This window comes from Microchirus variegatus (genome assembly GCF_963457635.1).
Source record: "Microchirus variegatus genome assembly, chromosome: 3".
NCBI lineage: Eukaryota > Metazoa > Chordata > Actinopteri > Pleuronectiformes > Soleidae > Microchirus > Microchirus variegatus.
This window is the reverse complement of record NC_139804.1, coordinates 4,063,526-4,088,256: the sequence shown is the minus strand read 5'-3', so window position 1 is coordinate 4,088,256 and position 24,731 is coordinate 4,063,526. Positions and strand designations below refer to the sequence as shown.

The window sequence follows — 24,731 nt, the reverse complement described above, 5'->3', positions numbered from 1 at the left end:
TCCACAACTAACATTTATGTGCAACAGGACCACTCTATGTGAGCTTTAAACAGGTTCGGTCAGGGAGATGGAAGACTGGACCATGGGGGTAAGAAGAAGAAGAAGACTGGAATGAGTACATGACTAAATAAACAAACAGAGAAAATGCAATTTATTATTGGGAGACTGGACCATGGACAATTATTCTACAAAAACAGGTAAGGAAATTATAATATGGGATTCACTTCCATCCGAATTTTGCATAACGCCAAATCACAACGTGCGTTATCTCAAGCAAAGAGGGAGGTGAGGTGGAAACGGAAGAGACGTCGTTTGATCTTTGACTTTGTTCTACCTGTCAATTCTCCTTCTGAGAGAAGCCACCCTAAAGCAGAAGAATTGAACAATATAGCGCATAATATATTCTTGTTTTTTTCTCATCACAGAAAACAGGAGACATCAGCAGAATGAGGAAAGGCTGAAGTGGATCGATGAAACGTGTCATCTTGACAAAGCAGTTTTCAAAAAAAGTCGTCACATGTGGAAGAACTTCATCGTGGACGACGCTCACGGTCTGATCTACTGTTATGTTCCCAAGGTGATCACACGCGTGAAGACGCGACACACTTCATGACATTACACGACATGTTTGGTTGAGTCTCCATCGACACCGGGAAAAGAGCATTTCAGGCATCAACAGAAATTAATTGAATTATTACACCTTTGAATCCATAATGAATCTTAGCATGGAAACGTGACAATATCCTGATATGTGTTATTTGCAATCATATTTAAATTGCGATAAGTCCAACCAGTGCTCACAGACACAGCACCTCTCTATAACATATAATTACTGCTTGTAATTATATGTTATAGATATAATTAGATATGTTTTTGTCAATATCGCAATATCCTACATGAGCATGAGTATAGAGTCATGGTTACAACGTGTCTGTTGACTTATTGCTCTTACAGGTGGCATGTACCACTTTGAAGAAAATCATGCTAGTACTGAAAAAAGGTGAGCCATACGGTGACCCCAATGATATAACTGGAGATGTCCATGGCAGAGCTCTGCTTAAAAATCACTTGCCAGCAAAGGAGTTCAAGGTAAGACCTTGTTATTGTCATTGAGTTTACACCACATCCACCTTCGATTCTCTGGATGTCAGACCCATTGGAAATAGCGTTCAAGTGACGGAGGGTTAATCTACGTTTATTTGTTGAAAAACAGGCGAAGCTGAAGCACTACACCAAGTTCATGTTTGTCCGGGACCCATTCGTCCGTCTCATCTCTGCCTACCGAGACAAATTTGAGCGTTTAAATGAGCCATTCTACAAGCGCTACGGCCGAGATATTGTGCGTCTCTATAGCAACCATCCCAATCCACCGAAGACGATGAAGGCGGCACTTGCATCGGGCATACGCGCTTCATTTTACAACTTTATCCAATACCTGCTGGACCCACGGACTGAGAAGAGAAATCCCTTTGAACCCCACTGGAGGCAGATGCACCGTTTGTGCCACCCCTGCCTCATACAGTAAGTCAATGTTTTTTATGGAGCCAGAACACCAACATTAAGTTTTGGCATTGAAAATAAAAAAAGAACAACAGATAGGAGCAGGCAGCAGAGGCCTACTATCAATTCCTTTTTGAGCCTTAAAGCGTGTTCACGTGTTCCTAGCCCCTCCCCTCAAAGCCTCCCCGCCACGCCAAAACCTTACTGACAGGGTCGATTCAAACTGAAAAAAAAATAAGTTGAAACTAAAAAACCTGATAAAAAAAAACTGACATTGTAAAAACACTGTCACTGAAAAGAGATGGAAATGAAGAAGAAATCTGAAGACTGACATTAAAAAAAATACACTATTAAAAATTCAAACAAATATAGTCTTTTCTACGATGCCAAATTTATTTTGCAATGCCAAAACTTAATGTCAGTGTTCTGGATCCGTATGTTGCAGACTGCAGACACACACACAAAAACTGCCAGTGTTCACAAAAATGTGAATGGATGTTAAAGCTCACATAGAGTGGTCCTGTTGCACATATATGTTAGTTATGGAGGTCTACTTACATACATTAACTTGTTTTTATGGTCAAAAACCTCCTAGTTGCTGTAAACGAGCCGATAGAAATCTCTCTTTTCTGACGCTCTCCTCAGCCGCGATTTCTCAGACTGAAATCTCACACCCAGAAGACAGAGTGTGTTGTGATTGGCCAGCCAGCGTAGAGCCTTCCCAACTGTCTTGTGATTGGCCAGTATCCGGAAGTGACATAATCAGCACACCCGCTCTCAGAAGCGCAGCTCCCCCCTCTGGAACGGTGGATGCACTGCTCCTCATTAGCAAGACATTGTTTTAACATTGTTTAAAAATAGCTTCGTCACGACTCCCCGCCGCAGTCCCTTTTATGACTTTGACCCGGAGTCAGAAGACACTGCCGCTCGTGAAACACCTCCACAACTGACATTATTCTTCTTCTGCGGTTCAATGTACGCAACTGGATGTGCCCGGACTAGTGCCCGGAGCAGGACGATCTGCTGTTCAGGAGAACCGCTGTTTACGTAACCAGAAGGATAATAAAACACAGCGTTCTCAGCAGTGGCTGAACTGTTTGTTTTGAACCTTCAGGTCTTCTTAAACAAGGTAATTACGCAGATACACACTAAAAAACAGCGTTATATTAATTGGAACTTCCGGTCTAGGTCCGCCTTCAACATTATTAAATGTAATTTTTACCCATTGGTTGACACCGGTTTGTTGTATTTAGGTACAATTTCATTGGACATCAGGAGACTATGCAAGAGGACACTGAACATCTGCTCAAGATCTTAAAGCTGCAGGATGACATTAAGGTTCCCCTTTCATATGTGAACATGACATCCAAAGAGTCTGTGATGAAATGGTTTGAAACAGTGCCCCTAGAGGACAGGAGGAAACTGTACAAGATCTACGAGAAAGACTTTCAGCTCTTTGGCTACAGGAAGCCAGATGAACTGCTCAAAGGTGGAGACGTATCATCAGGTGGGTCCTAACTCAGGATCTGCACATTTTGTTTGCACAGCCTTTGTAGTAAATGCATGGTGTCATTTGTAAATGTTTTGAAACCTTAAAAAAAAAGAAAGAAAAGGAAATTGTGAACAATCAATCAACTATTTTACTCATTGAGCTGATTTTAACATATTGTAGCTGACTTATGTGTTCTGTGATGTGCTGTGAATTGTTAAATTCAGATAAGAGTAAAATCAAGCTAAATGGTACACAGTGGCCATAGATTCTCATCATAATGTGTACATGTGCAGTTCACTCCTCACAGTACAGGAGATAGGCGCTTGCGGGGCGGTGATTTTATGTGAACATTCTGCAAATTGTAAAAAGTGAAAACTTTCCAAATCTGCACTGTCCAGCCTAAATCCAGACGTATGGCCACTCTTTTCTTAAACTGTGGTACCACCATTGCGGGCAGTAATATTACACAGTTGTGTAGCCAATATAGTATCATCTGGTATCCAACCAGCCTCCTGTCGGTAATAGAAAACAATACAAATGTATTATGTGTGTATTATGTGCATACTGTGAAAATATTCGTATTTGTGGATGTGGTTAACTGGTTGCTAACATGGTTTTTGGTGGTGGAATATGCTATTCCTAGTTAGTATTATGGATGTATTTTAACAGAAGTATAGAGAAAGACTTTAAGTCTTCAAAGGTTGAGAGGTTGAGGAAAACATATTTGCCCTGATGCACTTTGACAGTGAGCTGACTTTAGTCTCAAAAACAAAAAGTATCTCGGAATGACTTGAAATTTACCATCATAATAGTCGGCATCAACCTGAACAAGGATCAGTTGAAAATATTTGCAAACCTCTTAAGGAATAATTTTAATGAATTTTTGAAATTCAGGATATGATCCATTTGCCCTGATGCACTTTGACAGTGAGCTGACAAAAAGCTTGGAATTATTTGAAATTTCCCATGATAATATTTGGTGTTTGTTGGTAATACTTTTAATACATGTAATAAATGTATGTTCGTGATAATGTTTTTAACATGAAATTAGTTCAGCATGTGAAGGTTTTACATGTCATTTTAAAACATAACTTTGCGGTCTGAAAAAGTTTTTTTTCAATGCAAATGTTTTTGTTGTACTATTTTTGTTGGTGAGCTCAGTATGTTATATGAACATTATTCCTAGTCCTCTGTGACATATTAGTAGGATTCTATGGCCAGTTGCTTTAGATTTATTACATAATGCACCTTTAAGAAAAAAAGTGCCTTTCACTGTGTGCAATCATTTTTTTTTTTTTTTATAGATTATTGAAATCCACCAGGGATTGTTATGGAAACACAAGTTGCCTCTTTAATAAACCACAGGAAAAAAGGGCAAAAAGAAAAACGAGTCAGTGTTTTGTTAGTTGTCCACGTGTGAGCAGAGCTAATAAAGAATTGACCAAACTACCCACTTTTGGCCAATTTGAATCGCCTTATGTTCCCGTCAAGCACTGTAAAAAGCAGAAAAGTGTACTTTGAAATGCCTCTTAGTTGCAGAAAAGCTCTGAAAGTGATCAAGGAATCATCGCGTAGCACATTTCCTCTTCATATTCTCCTGGAAGCATATGTAATTTTCAAAGTTGCTGATAAGAAGCTCTCGCGTTCACGGGTTACAAACGGCCCGGGATATTAAAACGAACACCTCCATCTTAAAAATGTATTTACTGTATGCTGATGTGAAAGAATCTTAAAAGGTAAAAAATGCACGCGTCCGCCATCTGTCACAATAACAAGACACTGGCAGCAATTAACAAAGCGTTATATGTCCCAGAGACTCAGGCATCAGACAGATGACACAAATCAATACTAAATACACTTTTTTTTCTGCGCAGATCATCTAAGGAGTTAAGAGGAATATACTCAATGATACTTCACTGCTTCCGTCATTCAGTGATAAGCCTTAATCTGTTTAGATTTTCTGATGCTACGACTTTTTCTGCATTTTTACCATTTCCAAAACTGTGCACACACGTTTAAAGGCCAAGTTATGCATTCCTATACCGACGTCATCTGCATATGTCAGTGCTCGTCTGTCATCCACGTACAGAACCAAAATCTGTGACTGCATGGACCACATGTGTTCCATGTAGGAGAGTGTATTGGAATGGAGTAGAATGTGGGTTCAGGTATAAGCTTTTGTCAAATGCCAGATCAATGTGGACCTCCTTTTTTAGTGTGAATGGAGCCACAGGCATCTATTTACAGTACAGTATGTTTGGATGTTTACAGTATGTAAATACTACTCTCTGTGGACAGGGAACTAATATTTTATTTTGCACTACAATCAGTAGTATTTATTCATACTTTTTTTTTTAGAAATACATGTTTATATTACTATGCTAATATGTCTATTGTTTTCTTTTTTTCTTCTTTTTCATTTCACTGTTGTCATTTTCTTGTGTGTAATGCTGCTGCTACACCGACATCTATCTATCTATCTATCTATCTATCTATCTATCTATCTATCTATCTATCTATCTATCTATCTATCTATCTATCTATCTATCTATCTAAGATATAATGCATTATTATATTATTATTATTATTATTATTGTTATTATTAATAATAAGTTAGTGGGTTCGGTATCAGAGGAGAACTGATTGAAGTGTTGCATTCCCAGTAAAGATGACTAATCTCTCTGGCCGCACCCAGTTTATCCAGTTGAAAACCTTCACATCCCAACCATCTCCCCTCTCCTCTGGTGTTCCCCAAGGCTCTGTACTTGGCCCCATCCTGTTCACTATCTATCTCCTCCCCCTTGGTCAGATCTTCCGGAAATTCAATATCCACTTCCACTGTTATGCTGACGACACCCAGCTTTACCTTTCTTCCAAACCCACCTCCACCTTCCCGCCCTCCTCCCTATGTAACTGTCTACAAGAAATCAAAACCTGGTTCTCTTCTAATTTCCTGAAACTCAACAGTGATAAAACCGAGGTTCTCCTCATAGGTTCCAAATCCACTCTCGCCAACACTCAAAGTTTCACAATCCCCATCGATAACTCCTTTGTTTCCCCCTCCCTACAGGTTAAGAGTCTGGGTGTCGTCCTTGACGGCACTCTCTCATTCCAGACCCACATCAATAACACCACTCGGTCTGCCTATTACCACCTACGCAGCATCAACCGTCTCCGCCCATCCCTTACTCCCAACTCTACTGCTATCCTGGTCCACTCCCTGGTAACATCCCGCCTGGACTATTGTAACTCCCTTCTTATTGGTCTTCCCCACAAGTCCATTTATAAACTCCAATTGGCTCAGAACTCTGCTGCCCGGATCATCACCAGGATCCCTTCTATCAATCACATCACTCCTGTTCTGCAACAGCTTCACTGGCTTCCAGTTAAATTCCGCATCGATTTCAAAATTCTGCTTCTCACCTTCAAGGCCATCCACAACCTCTCTCCCCCATACCTCTCTGACCTCCTTCAGACCAACACCCCTTCTCGGTCACTAAGATCTGGCTCATCTATCAGCCTCATTGTGCCTCCTGCCCGTCTGACCACCATGGGGGCCAGAGCGTTCAGCCGATCTGCCCCCCGCCTCTGGAACTCCCCCCCCCCCCGGCATCAGGAACATTGTTTCATTTGCCATCTTCAAATCCCACCTGAAAACCCACCTTTTTAAACAGGCCTACTCCCTCTGACTCTTTAACCCTCTACCCGTTGCTCTTACCTTTTTTTTGTTTTGTTTTTGTTTTGTTTTTGTACGGGGACCTTGAGTGTCTTGAAAGGCGCCTTAAATATAATGCATTATTATTATTATTATAAATGAAGTGAGACACATGCAACCAACCACTATGTCTGAGCAAAGATAGCCTGAGCAGAAATGTAAAAGATGTGACGCAGAAACTGATTGTTAGTCTGACTTGAACTTGTGGACTTGTGATGGCGACCTATCCATCCATCCATACCCCGAAAAGACGTGGGTTCACCCTTTCGATTGATGGATCGATGGTTGAATTTGATCCACATCAAGGTGCAAATTTAAGCAAAAAAACAAAAAACACAAAAAAAATTGACAGTTTCCATTTTTCCAATATTTAAGAAAAAAAAAAAAAAAACAATCCCCAGCTCTCTGTGGTGAGTGATTGTTTTCCAGTTCTTCTCACTTTCATGGCTTTTGCTCCGCAGCAGAAACACTCAAGGCTGCAGTTGGTTTCTTTTTATGATCCCTTCACCCTCCAGTCACTTTGAAAGACACGCTGCATAAATGCTCTTTCTCTCTCTGTGTGTGTGTGTGTGTCTTCTTCACCTTTGCTTTAGTGTGGGCTGCTCCGCTGCAGCTTTTTCTTGAGAGAGTATGTGTGTGTGTGTATATAATTGCCTGCATAGTCTTGTGGATATCTCGGCGTGTGTGGTTGCAAACATCTATTATGCTCACGCTTAAAATAGCCGCATGTTACAGCTTTCACCTTTTCTCTGACAGACAGTTTCGGAAGCCGCTCTCACTGACACAGCAGCATAAAAACGATGATACGATAATGAAACACACGACACTGTGTATTTCATTGTGCATCGATGAACATTAAAGCTAGGAAACGTTGCCGCCACCTCCTTGATTATGGAGATATCATTTCCAAGTGCAGCGTTTAACTCATGTTTGATCTTATGTGGTTATGATATGGTGATATAAGTGTAGAAAATACATCTGTAAGAAATAAACGCGATTTCAAATCTGACGACTTTAAAGGTGCCATATGTAAGAATGTGGCCAAAAACGGTTACTACGTTCAAATTCAAAATACCGAGGTCTTTTAGGTTTCGTTTTCTGACGTAACTGGCAACCCGTGGTTGCTCGGCAGCTGAGACTCTACTGACTGCAATGATTGGTAGACGGCGGTAGATGGCGCAACATGATTTCAAAACAGAAACATGATTTGCAGTCTGCAAAATATATTTTTTCAATGCAAATATTTTGTCTGTACTGTTGTTGTTGGTGAGTTCAGTTTGTTATATGAACATTATTCCTGAGTCTCTGTGACATATTAGGAGGATTTTATGGCCAGTTGATTTAGATATACAGTAAAAGGTAAATAGCACCAAAATACATTAAAATAAAATAAATAATAAAAAAATAGCAAATTAAATACTTTGTGGTGGACTCAGAGTAGAACAGTGTAACAGAAATAGTACACAAATAAATAAGATGAACCATATGTTGTGCATTATGAGCAAAATAAAAACAGTCTGTGGTGCATTAAGGGTAAAAATAAGACTGTAGGAAACTGAAATATAAAGCTTGTAAAAAAAAAAAGGATGTCTCTGGAGCACTTCTATTCTATTCTATCCCTTGATCTGTTTCCAGTGGTCAAAGTTTTTCACCTTCAGCTTTTTCGTGAAACCCCGCTGATTTACAGGAAATTGCTGTCTGAGACTCTCACCACGTCAATCAGTTTCCCAATCGCGGCAGCAGTTTCCTTTATTGTTGTGTCGTCCGTCTGTAACTCTGCGTTGTGCTGTTGTGATCGTCTCGGCAGGTCTCTCTGGAAAATGAGAACCAGTGGGATAACCAGTATCAGGGAAAATCTTTATCTTTATTGTCATTGTCCAACAAATTAAGACCAACCTGACCGAATGTGCCTCGAACCCAGGTGAGAAAACATACAGAGTGACACACTACTGGTGAGGTGGAAGAAGCTCACAGCTCAAGTAAAGCGAGACAGCTTCAGACGCTACGAGGCACCCGTTAAAAAAAAAAAGGCATCGTTTCAGACCTGGATTCTACTCCTAAAATTAGAAATGCCAGGAAACGGGCATGATCGTATTTAATCTCACCCACAGCAGCTGCTGTTCCCTTCATCATGCCGCTCCAATACATTTTCCTGCGAGCATGTCTGGACGAGCAGCGGCGTTACGTAAAAAAAAAGACAGATGCACGGCACGTAACTTATCAAAGTGCCCGGAGAAACGGCGAGAAACGGGAGACCCCGGTGCACCGTTTTTCTCTGTGTGCAGACACATACACAGCCTGGTCCATCCATCCATCCATCCATCTTCTACCACTTTAGCCTCCACATGAGGGTCTGTGCCAATCTCAACTGACATAGTGTATAACGATAGGACAGTTTGCCAGTCCATCAAGCACCCACTCTCCACACTCACACGGTCAATTCAGTGTGTCCGATTTACCCGAGCCCCTTATTGCATGTTTTTGGATCCGTGGGAGGAAGCCGGAGAACATGCAAACTTCTTTTGCGTGCAGGATTTATGGAATCTTCAAAATGCATCTTCAAAAGGAATGATGGATCTATACCGCTTATCTCAAAGGTCGCGGAGCTGGCACCGATCCCAGCTGACGGAAAAGGCTACGGCACGCTCCGGTAACATCTCCGAGTCTGGTGGCCGAACATAGGGCCAAACGACGCGTACGACAGATTTTGATGGTGTTGACACACCATCTGTCTGTGTCTGTAGGGAAAGTTTCATTTAAACGGCAGTTGAGTTAAGTCGCCAACATAAATTCATTCAGTGCGCGTGTTTTTACTGCGTTAAAATATAACTGTGTGTGTGTTTTTCTGTGTAATATCAACTCATTTCCAACAAAAGAAACTCCACAGAGCAGAGATGGCACACTGAGATTTAAGGTCACGAAACAAATTAAACTTTCACTTAAAGTCAATAACTGCTTGTTGGCAGAGATTCCCTCAATGCTTTCAAGTTGTTGAGAGGAGTGACCCTCAAGATGAGGAAGTATATATATATGTGTGTGTGTACACACATTACTAGTACAAAGTAGTGTTTCTGTTTCTTCCCTGCCTCTATGCCCCACTGAGTACAAGGCAATTTCTTTCCTTCTTTTTTACCTCTCTCGGGTGTTCCTGTATGTTTTATTGCTTCACACTCAAATTGCTCAAGGTGTGAGATACAAAAAAAAAAAAATTCATTGTGCAGACACTGTACCGTAACACGGTCATTGCCCTTTTCTTCCATTTGCTTATATCAAACATACAAGCATACACACGAAAAGAAACAAGGGAAAAGAGAGGATGCAGTGAAGGGGAAGAGATGAAGTTGTACTTTAACCACGGGTGGTCAAACACCAAAAGAGTTCACGTGAATGTGATAGATCGCTGTGGGGGAAGGAGGTCTTCGGGAAAAAAGCCGGCACTTTTTTTTTTTAATCAGCAGAAATTGCAACTGACGTTAACACATCTGAAACATGAAAGCAATCAGCGACGCACAAACTTGCGGCGCTCCGTCATGAAAACCCAATTATCCCCGATGCGCGCGAGTCATGCAGCTTCACCTTAATTTATCTTTACGACGAAGATTTTTTCCTTTCGAGAGTTTTCTTGCAGATGCAGCAACTGTGCGATCGCCCTGCACATTTATACGCTTTTCTTACCGCGTCGCGACTTTCAAAATTGACACGAATCCCGACGACGGGAGTCGACAGCGCAGAGAATGAAACTTAGATGAAAATTAGCAAAAAAATAAAAAAATACCTCTCAGTGTGCACTTTCATCACGGGAAAAAAAACAACGCTTTAATCTCAGCTAAGAGGATGTTTTTCGGGAGGCTGTACCTCCAAACAATTTTCATCTCATTAGCTCAGATGAGAATAAAAATAAATAAGTAAAAGCAAGATCTTAAAAGGAGGGGGGGGGGGGGATGACAAAAGAGCTGCACATGAAAAGACGGGGAACAACAACTTATTTGACAAATCGTCCAGGTAACAGCTTTCAAACACAATAAAAATGGTTTTGCATACAAAGCGAATGCACTTTTACATTGTGTACAGGGCCGTTTCTAGCTGTTTGGGGGGGCCCTATGCGAGATACTATTTGGGGGCCCCTATTTTATTCAATCTCGAGGTAGAGAGCCCTAACTTTTTCATACATTCTGTGATGATGCAGCTGCAGTTTGTTACATTTTTAAGAGGAAAGCAGGCTAGAGTACATTCACATATGCAACAGAAACAGTATGATCTTGAAAAATGTTTAATATACACTTTAAGGTAGTTAGCATAACAAGGTGGCATAACAAGGTAGCATAACAAGGTGGCATAACAAGTTAGCATAACAAGTTAGCATAACAAGGTGGCATAACAAGGTAGCATAACAAGGTAGCATAACAAGGTAGCATAACAAGGTGGCATAACAAGGTAGCATAACAAGGTGGCATAACAAGTTAGCATAACAAGGTGGCATAACAAGTTGGCATAACAAGGTGGCATAACAAGGTAGCATAACAAGGTGGCATAACAAGGTAGCATAACAAGTTAGCATAACAAGGTGGCATAACAAGGTGGCATAACAAGGTAGCATAACAAGTAAGCATAACATAAAACAGTTTTAACCCACCATTCAAAAACAGTAAAAAAAAATATAGAACCAAATTTACTTAATAAATAATATATATAAATAAATATAATGGATTATAATGGGATTTTTACCTGATTACCCAACAAACACTTACATGCTTTGCAAATATATGCATAATGAATGCATGCAATACATGCAAATAAAGACAGGTACTTTTAATTCTCAAAAATATAATAAAGTATGAGTCTGAACTTGCAGCTTGGGGGCCCCCTGGTGGCTGCGGGGCCCTATGCAGCAAGAAAGCGGCTCTGATTGTGTATCCGTAAACTGCGTGAGTCCAGAACTGTGACCGGCGGACACACTCTACTCTTTGAGGCACAACATTCATCATTGTGACAGGTGAAAGCAGAGTATCCTTAATCTTTATTTTTTGGTGAATTTCCACACCGGCGTTTGTGATGAATAAGTTAACGTGAGAGGTTACGGCGGTGACGTACGTCTCTTATACGTGTCTTGTATCAGAGGAAGGGATTTAAAGAGTTTTTTGGGGGTTAAAGATGTCAGATGGAGCAAGACACCATTAAAGATGCAGGTACCTTTACACAGATTTAAGTTGTTTCATGCCATAATGAGTCCATGTAAAACACTTATTTTAGAAGTGCAGCATGCACGTTCCTGTGTTGGTGTTTTTTGGTATGTGTGTGTGTGTGTTTTTTTTATACTCACACTCCTACGTTAGCAACTCTGCACTGGAGATAACAGATGAATAGAAACGAGGAGTATACTGTAGTTAAATTGGAGTTTTCACAGTGCACTGAACATACAAACTGGAAATGTGAGCGCTCTATAGTAATACTACAGTATAGCGTAGGGTAAAAATGATTGCTGCGTAGAGTCTCATTCACCCAGGTCATTGTTACACAAAAGTGGACGGAGATGAAGGTTTCGGGCAAACGCACATTCGACAACTTATCATTTTCCTGTGCCTGTGTCACTCTTTTTTTTTTTTCTTTTTTTTTCTTTAATGAGGAAACCACACATCAACTTTGCCTGTTTGATGTGCCACACAGTGTGAAGGGCTTGAGGGAGGAAGTAAATATTCCCGGATGACGACACTTGCTTAACACTTAGCTAGAACACAGCATTTAGGCTGTTTTTACAATGTTAAAACACACAGAGGCTATCAGAATGTGCAATAAAGAGTGTCTTATATCCTGTTTTTCAACACAACCTATAGGCAATCTGATTACCTCGTTAATGGAACCCTTAAGTTGCCAAACAAACACTTCAACCACTGCTGAGAACGCTGGGTTTTATTGTATTCTCGGGCTCTGCAAGCGCTGGGAAAAAGCCTGGAATCGTGACGTGAGGATCCCTGGATCTCCTGAACAGCAGAACGGCGACTGACGAGAGCTGCAGTGAGGAGAGATTTCCATCGGCTGGTTTGCAGCAACCAGAAGGTTTTTTGACCATAAAAACAAGTTAAAGGTGCATTATGTAATAAATCTAAAGCAACTGGCCATACAATCCTCCTAATATGTCACAGAGACTCAGGAATAATGTTCATATAACAAACTGAACTCGCCAACAACAACAGTACAGACAAAATATTTGCATTTTGCAGACTGCAAATCATGTTTATGTTTTTAAATCATGTTTTGGCGTCATGTGGCGCCACCTACCGCCGTCTACCAATCATTGCAGTCAGTAGAGTCTCAGCTGCTGAGCAACAACGGGTTGCCAGTTACGTCTGAAAACGATATTTTTTGAATTTGAATGTAATAACAGTTTTTGGCCACATTCTTACATATGGCACCTTTAATGTATGTAAGTAGACCTCCATAACTCACATATATGTGCAATAGGACCACTTTTTGGGAGCTTTAACATGAGCGAAAAGTTCTAAAATGTCACGATCCCACCTGCATCTTCCTCACATTTTTATTATTTAGTTTATTATGTATGTTTGTGTGCTGCTGCTGCTGCGTGTTCCTTCCTCCTTCTCTCTCTGCAGGGGGCGTGGTTGACCTACATTCCCTCAAGACGCCGGTGATTGACTACACCTGCGCGGCTCCGCCTCACCTGCTTCTGATCTGCAATCAGGAGGACTTATAAGCGGAGCCATTCCTCGTCACCGGCGTCAGATCATTGTTCACATTCAGTTGGTAAACGTCATGCAGTTCTTCTGTCGCTTAACTTACCTTCTGTCTGGATACTCACTCGTCTCATGCACAAACCATAACATAAAATCTTCGAAAAATCAGATTGAATTCGTGAAATTCGGAAACAAAGTCACATTTCAAAGTTCGTTCGGCTCGTTTTTATAAACAAAAATGAAAGAAAAACGGCCTATTTTGCCACTTGTGCACAAGCGTATCGCAAAAAAGAAAAATTTGCAAATATAAAATGAATCGTATAACTTTGACTCAACAACACATAAGAACAAGGAAAAACACATTTTGTTAAGCCTAAAGACGTGACCTATAAACACACACACACCCAGGATGTCCATATAAGGACTTGTGTACCATTCCCACTGCAATTTACCGAGAAGGGTTAAATTTGCAGATTCATCACAAGGGCGTACACTGATAAGCTCTCGCATGGAGAAAAAAAGAACGTATATGACACGATAATGACTTTTCAGAATGGAAACTCGTGAAAAAATGGAGGAAAAAAAAAAAAGTATTTCAAATGGCCTTTATCTTTCACTGTCAAACCCAAGACACACTCAAACCTTTGAAGTGTAAAATTTCCCTCCGAGTGTAAACAACTCTCTCCCATCCGCGACGTGCACCTCTCTTCTTTGTGCACGTAATTTTCTACATGAATAAAGCTTCGGCTTCGCTCTCTCCCACTGGCTAGAGCCTGACTGAAGTGCAATCTGTTATAATATCAACTCAAACCCCCATTGGCAATCATCATTAGCCTCCGCTCGTTCTTGCATATTTAGCACTGGCACTGGTGCACGTGGCAGCAGCAGCAGCACACAGCATCACGATGGCTTCTGCAACACCGAGATGATTAAGCGAGGGTGTGCACGCTGACCGTTAAAACACCCCCTTAAAATGTTTTAATTAAGCGTTGTTTTTGTCTTGAAACAAATTCTCATCTCTTGATTTTCATCTGTGAATTTCATTCTGTGCTTGTTTTCAACTATTCCTCATAAAAGGTGGGTTGCTACGGTCTCAAAGGATGTTTGTGAAGAAAAAGCTCTGACAGCGTGTTAAAAAAAAAAAGAAGAAAAAATGAAATGAAATGAAAATGCCTCTTCCTCTTGTGAGTCAGCTCGGTGTTCTGATACCGCTGCTAGCCGCTGTGCAGCCCGTACTACGGCGTCGGCAGGGTGGAGGCTGGCTTTACGATTTCACACACAAGCCCTGTCATGAAAGATTGAGCATGTGGGAGTCATTGAAAATGTATTCATGCTCACAGTGTAGTGGAAGCACGGGGGCCACGGTAATGGTTGTCAGGGGCTGGTATGCCTCAGTGAACTGAAGACGACATTTTCTGTCTCGCTGGCTGCCGGGATGTTTGAGTTATATAACCCTGCAGGAAGCCGCAGATGAGCGCGGCACACACATATTAAATGCAGCATTTTATTACAGGCTCATGTGTGACACTAAGAGCTTCACATAGTGCAAGTGATTAAAAAAAAAACGTTTTTCCTGTGTGTAACATCTGTTAGAGTTTTGGCTGTTTCACCGCAGAGCTACAGGGTAACTTTAACACTTAAATCCCGTGTGGCAAAAAAATCAATATGAGGAAAGAAATTGCACACATTAAAATAAAAAAATGTCTCTGGAAGTGATGTTTTATGAAACGACATATATATATATATAAAAAAAGGCTCATCTGAAGTCCACGTTTCCCGTCCTGCACGGACAACACAGACCATGTTTTATTTGTGTTCATCTCCTCTCCGATTCCGCCCGCTCGGGTTATACAGTGTCCTTTTCAGGCATGCAAATAATGTGAAAATCGAATGAGTGCATTTGTGCATGCTCCAGTTACATTAATGAAGCAGACAAAGGCAAAACTATGTTGATGGAGGGAAAGTTAATTGTGCAAGGCTGGGGTTTGACAGAGCGACGCGATAGGTGCTGTTACACCTATACTTAAAGATGCAGTAAGTAAGTTTATAGTGACATCTAGAGGAGAGGCTGACATTTACAACAACAAACTGCTCCTCTGCTCACCCCCTCCCTTCCCTGAGCGCTACGGTATCCTCAGCCGGTCAAATGCCGGGGCGTACGGTCAGGTACTGGCGTTCCTTTATCCGCTGTAAATTACTCGCGATCCTCCATTCTAAACGCGTAAAAAACATCCGCTCTCAGCCTCGTCTCGGCGCTCGTTTTTGTTCTCTCGGGTTTGTCCATACAGGCTCCCGTAGAAACATGGTGTCGTGGCAATGCAACAGCGGCCCGCGACCGTGTATTTTACATGACTTTTTGAAACACTACGAAAATGAAACCAAAAATGTTATACAGCGACTAGACAATGCAGGAGCACATAACATGTATACAAAAGTGGATTTTGGGTCATATAAACCCATAAATACTACGCAGTGTCCCTTTAAGAAACCCGGTTTAGACCCCAGCGACTTCACAAACCTGCGACCGATCTCCAACCTACCATTTCTCTCCAAGATTCTGGAGAAAGCATTGGCTTCACAGATACATGCACATCTCCATAGTGATAACCTTTACGAACAGTTCCCGGGTCTGGATTCCGCCCACGTCACAGCACAGAAACAGCCCATCTTAAAATGACAAATGACCTACTGTTGACAGCTGACTCCGGACTATTATCCATCCTCATCCCTCCTCGATCTGAGTGCAGCCTTCGACACAACCTCTCATACCACCCTCCTCGACAGACTAGCATCTATTGGCATCTCCGACACGCCCCTGGAGTGGTTTAAATCTTATCTCTCTGGCCGCACTGGAGTTGAAAACCTTCACATCCCAACCATCTCCCCTCTCCTCTGGTGTTCCCCAAGGCTCTGTACTTGGCCCCATCCTGTTCATCATCTATCTCCTCCCCCTTGGTCAGATCTTACCCAAATGCAATATCCACTTCCACTGTTATGCGGACGACGACCCGCTCTACCTTTCTTCCAAAAAGAGCCTTCAGCCGCTCTGCCCCCCCCCGCCTCTGGAACTTCACATCCCAACCATCTCCCCTCTCCTCTGGCGTTCCCCAAGGCTCTGTACTCGGCCCCATCCTGTACATTATCTATCTCCTCCCCCTTGGTCAGATCTTACGCAAAAATAAATATCCAATATCTCATTCCCCATCTTCAAATCCCATCTGAAAACCCACATTTTTAAACAGGCCTACACTCCCTCTAACTCTCTAACTCTCTAACTCTCTAACTCTCTAACCGTTGCTGTTCTTTTTTGTTATTATTATTATTTTTTAACCGTATACCGTCATTTAACAATGTCCGTAGCAATATTTCATTGTCTGGTTTTGGAAAACGCAATGTAGAGAGACAGAGCCAACCTGACCTTGATCCATTTAAAGTAGTGGCTCCTCAACCTCAGGGGTCCTTGTCCTGAGAGGCTGCATTAAAATGAACATGTTTTTTTTTGTGTGTGTGTGTGTGTGTTCTACAAATTCAGCACAGAACAGAGAACTCAACTCTCTGAGATAATTACCGGATTTTTTAGGGGGGGGGGTCATATACGTAAAACTATGACTTGACTTTAATTATTGCATCATTCATGTATAACAGCTAAGTTAATTGATCAGCCAAATTAGACCAATGTGTGACATATATATATAGTGTCCAGAGAGGTTGAAGAACATCAAAAGAACGGGGTCGTTTAGACTCCTAGGACAAGGTTACACTGACAAGGATTTGGACAATGAAAAGGGAAATTTATAGATTGTATTCAGTGTGTATTGTCCAATGTATTGTCCAATTCTAGCTGCAAACGTCTGGTTTTTAATGGAATATAAACATAGGTGTATAGGGACCCCATTTCCAGTGTTCTAATGGTACATTGTGTTTGCTAATGGCGTTAGAACTCTATTGGATGATGAGAAAACCCTTGAAAACCCTTGTGCAATGATGTTAGCACAGCTGAAAACAGTTTTGCTGGTTCTTTGACGATAGGGCAACATTTAAAATTATTTTGAATAAAAATCCTTATTTCTAATCTTCTCAATGTCTTGACTATATTTTCTATTCATTTTGCAACTCTTTTCATGAATAAAAGTGTGACTTTTAATGTAAAACACAAAAAAATTGTATAGGCGACCCTAAACTTTTGAACGGTAGTGTACTTATTATACAGTATGATGCATCTATAGTGCTGCATAATTATCACTCAGTTTCATTTGTATAGTGTTTTACAAAAATTATCATCAGTCATTGTGATGCACAATTTCTCTTAAAAAAATACAATGTACTACTATTGAAATTTTAGAAAATGCCTTATAGTGTGTGACTATCATTGTAAAACATTCTTAATATGTATGAATGGTTATGAATACAATACTGTGCAAAATCAAATTATGGGATCATCGGCACTATATTGATTGTAGGCGGTCCTGGTCAGAATTTATGGAAATATTTGTTTTTATTACATTTTAAAGAGTGTCAGCATTTAACTTGAAATGTCACAAAAACTGTAGAATAAAAATGTCTATATTTTACAGTGTGGTAGTAGATTCAAAACGTTGTTTTTATTACATCTCACAACTGATTTTTAAAAAATGGATTAAAAAGTGCAGATATGGAACTTTTAATTTGAAATATTCCAAAAAACGTACAGTAAAAATGTCTGTTTTGCAGTGCAGTATGGAGTGTTTGTCGTTATTACATCTTAAAGTTTATCATTTGTTTGACTAAAAAGTGCAAATATGGGAATTTGAATTTGAAAATGATCAAAAATGGTCATAGTCATAGAGTAGATGTCCGGAACACAACCTCGTCAGTGTTGTCCGGACCTCATGGAAAGCACGTATATGTAATGCTCAACCATGTTGTGAATAAACCTACAACAAAGGTATTTAGATGAAGAAATAAGAAGAATTAACTTTTCTTATCCATTTTCTTTTTTGTCCTCCCCGCTCTATTTCTACATCATGCTCAGACATTGCAGCTCTACCGTTTTCATCTAGAGGTGTTTGAAAGTCTTGAAATGTTTTACAGGGACCTGTGTTACGTTATTTGGCGCAAAGACCCCAAGACACCGCTACGACCAATATAATCCGAATCAAATCGATGTAATAGCTGCAGGGGCTGAGGTTGCGCCGATCGCACTCATGTTGTCGTCGGGGCACAAACGAACGCCATGCAGAGAACAAATAAAACAGAGCCGGTCTGCAGTGGGAGTGTGAAAGGGCAAAGAGCTGAAAGTGAAGCTTGAAGTGCGATGACTCCCAGGTGAGAGGGAAACAGTGTGAAACGCATTAGCTCTCACGGAAACTGCTGGACACATAATATAGTGGACGTGTAATGGGTTTGTGGCAAATATCCTTTTATTGACTTAAAAATAAATCCTCTTCCCCACTAATATTTAAATGCAATCGGTACATTTATTTTAGCACATGCATATTTTAAAGTCTTAAAGGCGACATATAATGCAAAATCAACTTTTTAAATCATTTATATCCTTATATTTGGGATTTGGAGGTCCTATCAGTCGGTAAAAAGTGAAAAAAGATGACTCACTCGTGTTTTTGTGGTCCTCCTCAGTCTAAGTACAGGAGTTAAAACGTGATGTTGACTTCCGCGCTCATTGGGACGTCACAATGCGCTAAATTCCTGGAATTGAACCGAAAGTCTGCCAAAAGTTCTACACTCTTAGAAATAAGGGTTCCAAAAGCGTCCTTATACAAGGGCTGAGGTTCTACCTGGAACCATTTGCTTCTGAAAAACCCTTTCCCGAAGAAAGGGTTTTCCAAGGGTTCTTGTAACACTAACAGTTCCAGTAAGAACCATTTTGATCCAGAGAACCCTTTTAAAACCCCTTCCCAGAATAAAGGGTTTTAAAAGGCTTCTTGGTGGAACCCTCCAAAAGGGTTCCAGGTGGAACCTTTATAAAAAGGTTCTACCTGGAGCTAAAAAGGATTCTCCTATGAGGACAAGCCAAAGAACCTTACATGGTTCGACTCAGCACTTTTATTTCTAAGAGTGTATTGCTGGCTCCACAGTGCAGCACAGAGTGCTACACAAACTTCCAGCCTCAGAGGATTTATCTGTCCAGTGGATACATGTTATATATGACTGCAATGTGCCTGCTAGAGCCTGCAAATGATCACTTTTCCGAATGCTAACTGCTGTTAGCTCCCAGTAGCCTCTGTGGCTGATTTCCTGTCCCTTAAGTTTTGTTTTACTTTTTTTTTTTAAGGTGGACCTAAAGAGATACTACTAAACCGAGCGTTCTGAACAGGGCTGTTTTGTTCAGGGTGATTGACCTGCTGTGGTGCTTCATCCTTAAGGTATTTTGACCAAAGCATGTCACAGACATGTTCAGTAGGACACCAGGGAACTAGGTTCATTTGGAGAAAATAGGGTATAATATGACCCCTTTAAAACGCCGCACGATTCTTATATGATGAAATGACGTGGCGACATTTACAGGTTGACTTTTGCTTGATGTCGCCAGTTAAAAGTGCCATAAAATAAGCCAGAGGTTGTGGTAAAAAAAAAAAAAAGAACATAAAAGGTGACTATGAATGAATGAATCAATGAAAAGAACCACAGAACTTTAATTCATTACTTCAATTTGAAAGAGTCTGCCTGTATATATATATATATATGTATATTTTCACATCACAGCCACTGACGCCATAATTACAGAGGTGTTGTCATTATAAACTCATTCACTGACAATTAAGAGTGAGAGCGAGAGAGTGGCAATAAATTACCCAGTCATCATTTCTATTGCATCACGTACTGTGAATGTATAATGGTGGTGGGGGGGGAAATTGTGGTAAAAGTTGCCTCAGACTTCCAATGGAATGGAGTCAAACGCGCTCCGGATAGAAACCAACTTTCCAAGTGATGACTCCACTGAAGTGTCGAAAGAGAACAATTGATCCGTGCGCAGCGTCCGAACGGATTTAAAATCTTTAATTAGCTCCGTGGCGCCGCGCCAAATGTAAATTAGACGTCGGACTCGTGATTGTGTCAAGATTTTTTTTTAATGAAAAGCTCCTGGCGGAAGCAACGTTGTCTAAGGTGAAAATAAATCAGATTAGATTAGTGGAATCTTTCTGTGTGTGTGTGTGTGTGTAAGTGTGTGTGTGTGTTTGTAAGGGAGAGAGGTAATGGGAGACCAAATTGAAATCTAATGCACAAGTGCCACTAAAAGCCTTGGCCTTGTTCGTGGTGGCTGTATTTTTCTTTTTGCTTCAAGTGTAAGCACAGAACACACACACACACACACACACTGAGTTAAGCATCAGCTCATAAATAACCTAACAAACAACCCAACAGAATAACCTTACCCATTACTGACTGCGAGACTGCCATTTTGCCTTGTTTGTTGTGCTTACGACATTACATTTAGACTCAACTGTCTGCCAGCTGTTGAACGCATAGACCGTATATGTGAAATAGAGGTAATCTCCATTTTCAGCAACGTGTACATTTTCACAACCTGGACGACTTCCCTTATTGCAAATATGAGTGAGTTCTCTAATGTAGTCGATGAGAAAACGACTCCATTTCTCAACTTAAAATGAACAACAAACATCTTCTGCACAACTTCTGTGTTAATAATTTGTGTAAATTCTGCTTTTATTGAGACTAAATTATTTATTGGGGGAAACTGGCAGTTCATGCCTTCCAAATGCACGCATGCATGCATGGTTGCATGTGGATGTGAGCTCTCAGTCAGGCCCACTCCCACTCATCAGGTTCATAAAGAAAAACAACAACATAGAAGTGGCCAAAATACTCAACTGATGTACTAATAAACACCACCTTGCCAAGTTTGTTTGAAATGATGTAAAAATTCAGCAACATCCTCTGCTCTGGAACACTGCAGGAGCTGTGGTCCTCGCTTTCTGGTGCACTGTGCAACACGGACGACCCTAACCTTAACCACAACCAGTTAATGCCTAACCTTAAAGGTGCCATATGTAAGAATGTGGCCAAAAACGGTTACTACATTCAAATTCAAAATACCAAGGTCTATTAGGTTTCGTTTTCTGACGTAACTGGCAACCCGTGGTTGCTCTGCAGCTGAGACTCTACTGACTGCAATGATTGGTAGACGGCGGTAGGTGGCGCCACATGATGCCAAAACATGATTTCAAAACATAAACATGATTTGCAGTCTGCAAAATCTTTTTTTTAATGCAAATATTTTGTCTGTACTGTTGTTGTTGGTGAGTTCAGTTTGTTATATGAACATTATTCCTGAGTCTCTGTGACATATTAGGAGGATTTTATGGCCAGTTGCTTTAGATTTATTACATAATGCACCTTTAACCTTAACCTAACCACAGCACAACACATCTTCAACCTTAAACTTCATCACAAATGAACAGAAAGGGTTCTCATTTGTACTTAAGCTTCAAATCACCCTGTAATCTAATCATAATCGAGTACCTAGAAGTCACATTACATCCACCATCGGCTTTAAAGAATATTATTTTCTCACATTCACTCTGAATCACATATAATAATTGGTTGGAATCAATGTTAACAGATCACTTCATTAGGTGCTGCTGAGGTTCTACCTGGAACCATTTGCTTCTGAAAAACCCTTTTCCCAAAGAAAGGGTTTTTCAAGGGTTCTTGGTAACACTAATGGTTCCAGTAAGAACAATTTAGATCCAGAGAACCCTTTAAAAACCCTTTCCTGAAAAAAGGGTTTTAAAAGGGTTCTTGGTGGAACCCCCCAAAGGCTCTACCTGGGGCCAAAAAGGGTTCTCCTATAAGGACAAGCCAAAGAACCATATATGGTTCTACTTGGCACTTTTATTTCTAAGAGTGTAGTGGGTTGTGAGAAACAATTCAAACGTCTCTTTGCGAGGACTTTTTCGACTACGCGAGGACATTTTAAGGTGGTCTTCACGACTTTAAAGAGCCCTTTTGAAGGTCAAGTGTTACAATTAAGTTGAGGTTAGGGTTAGGTTAAGTGTTAGGGTTTAGGCATTTGGTTGTGATGGTTATGGCAAGAGGGTTGGAAAAGCACTTTGTCCATGAGTGTCCTCACAGAGAATATGTGTGTGTGTGTGTGTGTGTGTGTGTGTTGATTAGAGTTGTGATTAAAGGGTTCTGATAGGCCACAGAAGATCTTCAGAATTTCAATTGGGCTGCAGCATTTTCAACTTTGGCAGTCACTGACATATCTAAATGCCACCAAGTTACAAGCAAGAATCTTAGCTTCTGGCAGTGGCCTCTGAAACAAGACTCTCCGTGGATTCCAAAAACCTGCAAATGTACAATCTGCATATGTGGCATACTAAAAAAAAGAAGCAATTCGTTCTCATTAACGTGTTTCCCCCCCTCCCCTCCCTCCTCACAATGAGCTCAAAATACCTAAGATGGTAGAGAATGCCAAACTGAGCAAACGGAGAAAGACACGCAAACCTTGGCGTCCAACTGACAAGACACAACTGGCGAATTAATGTTACCTGACACACTATTAAATCACTTTACAAAACTAAGTGTTGTTTTGACACGAGAACAACCAGACCCAGCCGCTCGGCCCCGTTTAATCAAACCCCAAACCCCTCTGAGGCTTAATAAATGTCCCTGCCAAGTTTCATAAATGGGGGATCAATTATAATTGATTTCGCAGTCTGATACATTTATTAAAGTGACATCCATTTATTCATGTGCTTACCTGCGTTGCCATCAGCTGCCGCTTGCAGTCGCTACGAGCGCGCGCTCGCTAGCTCATACTTAATTCAAGGTATCACTTTCAGATTTGTCCTTACGCCCCACGGAATAATTGCTACACTGCCATGATGGATTCGATACCTACGGAGCAACACTTCATTTCTCACACTGGTCAGCCAATGAGACGTCTCTATATCATTTTCTAATGATGCAATATGTACCATTGACATATGCAGACAGAAACGGGGAGATGAGAATAAATTAGTTCTGGGGCGTCACCTCCCTGTCACATCAGTTGACGTCTCGTGCAGATGAAACCTGTCAATCAGCCGAGCAGGAGACTGCCAGGGATGATCTTCTACCGCCGACGACGTCACCGCCGATGTATTCGGATGACTAAAAGGGCTCTCATGTGGCCAAGAAGTTTGATTTTTTTTTCCTCGATTATGTGACAACTCGTTGATGCATCGCGCCGTCTTCCCCGCCGCGTGGTAAGATGGATGTCGATGCACGTTCAGGCCTGAATCAACAGTAAAAAGTAGTCTCCTCTGTTTTGCAAGGTTGAGTCGAAAAGGCTCGCTGGTATACTCGCAGGTATGCTCGTCAGGGTCCTGTAGTTTCCCGCTTCACCATCGGGTGGCGGGACAAGTCTGAACGCGGGGAATAGGACGCATTCCTGCCACAGAAGAACAGAACAGTGCTTCATCTCCTTCGAACACGTCTGGTGGCTCATCAGTCAGGGTATCAGCCGGTTCGAGGGTCGACAGGTCGTGGCTGGGATGGCTAACCTTCGGCAATTACCGCATTTTCCGGACTATAAGTCGATCCGGAGTTCTTCTTCTTCTGCAGTTCAATGTACGCAACCGGATGTGCCCGGACTAGTGCCCGGACCAGGATGATCTGCTGCCCCGGAGAACCGGTGTTTACGTAACCGGACTGGGTTTTTTCAGAGATCTCGCTGAGCCCGAAATTACAATAAAACACAGCGTTCTCAGCAGTGGCTGAACTGTTTGTTTTGAACCTTCTTAAACAAGGTAATGACCCAGATACACACTAAAAAACAGCGTTAATTGGAACTTCCAGTCCAATTCCGCTTTACTATATAAGCCGCACCTGACTATAAGTCGCAGGACCAGCCAAACCATGAAAAAAAGTACTTCTTCGACTATACCAACCTGCCAAACAAAGTAGAAGCCTGCTGCATAACACAACATAAAGGGAAGCCCCAGTGGAAAATAGTGTCCAATACCAATAGCCAAACTCACTAAACCTCAAATCTCAGAAGTCTTCATTTCCCATTGTACAAAAATGGGACATTTCCTGGACATTTACCCATTGACATTCTTGCATTATTCAGTTTGGACTTCGGTGGCGTATTTATTTTGGGTTATTGAATTTTCTGTCATATTGATGGACTAGTCAGGTTTTCAGATGTCAAGAGTTTGCACCCTGTTGTGTACAATGTGAATCTTGCTTCCTGTTATTCTCTTGTTTTTCCCGCTCTGTGTTGGTTGTTCCTCCTGACGTGTTTCACCTTGTGTTCAATCACCACTGCCTCCTTAGTGTGTTTAGTCTCTGCGCTCCCCGGTGTATTTGTCGGTTCGTCTGTTCAAGT

At 41.2% G+C, this 24,731-nt stretch overlaps 1 protein-coding gene across 1 annotated transcript; it reads left to right on the top strand.

Annotated features, from left to right (window-relative positions):
- Positions 1-517: 517 nt before the first annotated feature.
- Positions 518-3,018, top strand: LOC310924616 (carbohydrate sulfotransferase 12-like; the record flags this gene model as incomplete). Its single annotated transcript, XM_083886404.1, has 4 exons — positions 518-577; positions 955-1,089; positions 1,214-1,521; positions 2,754-3,018. The coding sequence occupies 4 exons, from the start codon at positions 518-520 to the stop codon at positions 3,016-3,018; spliced, it is 768 nt and encodes a 255-aa protein (XP_083742530.1).
- Positions 3,019-24,731: the final 21,713 nt, after the last annotated feature.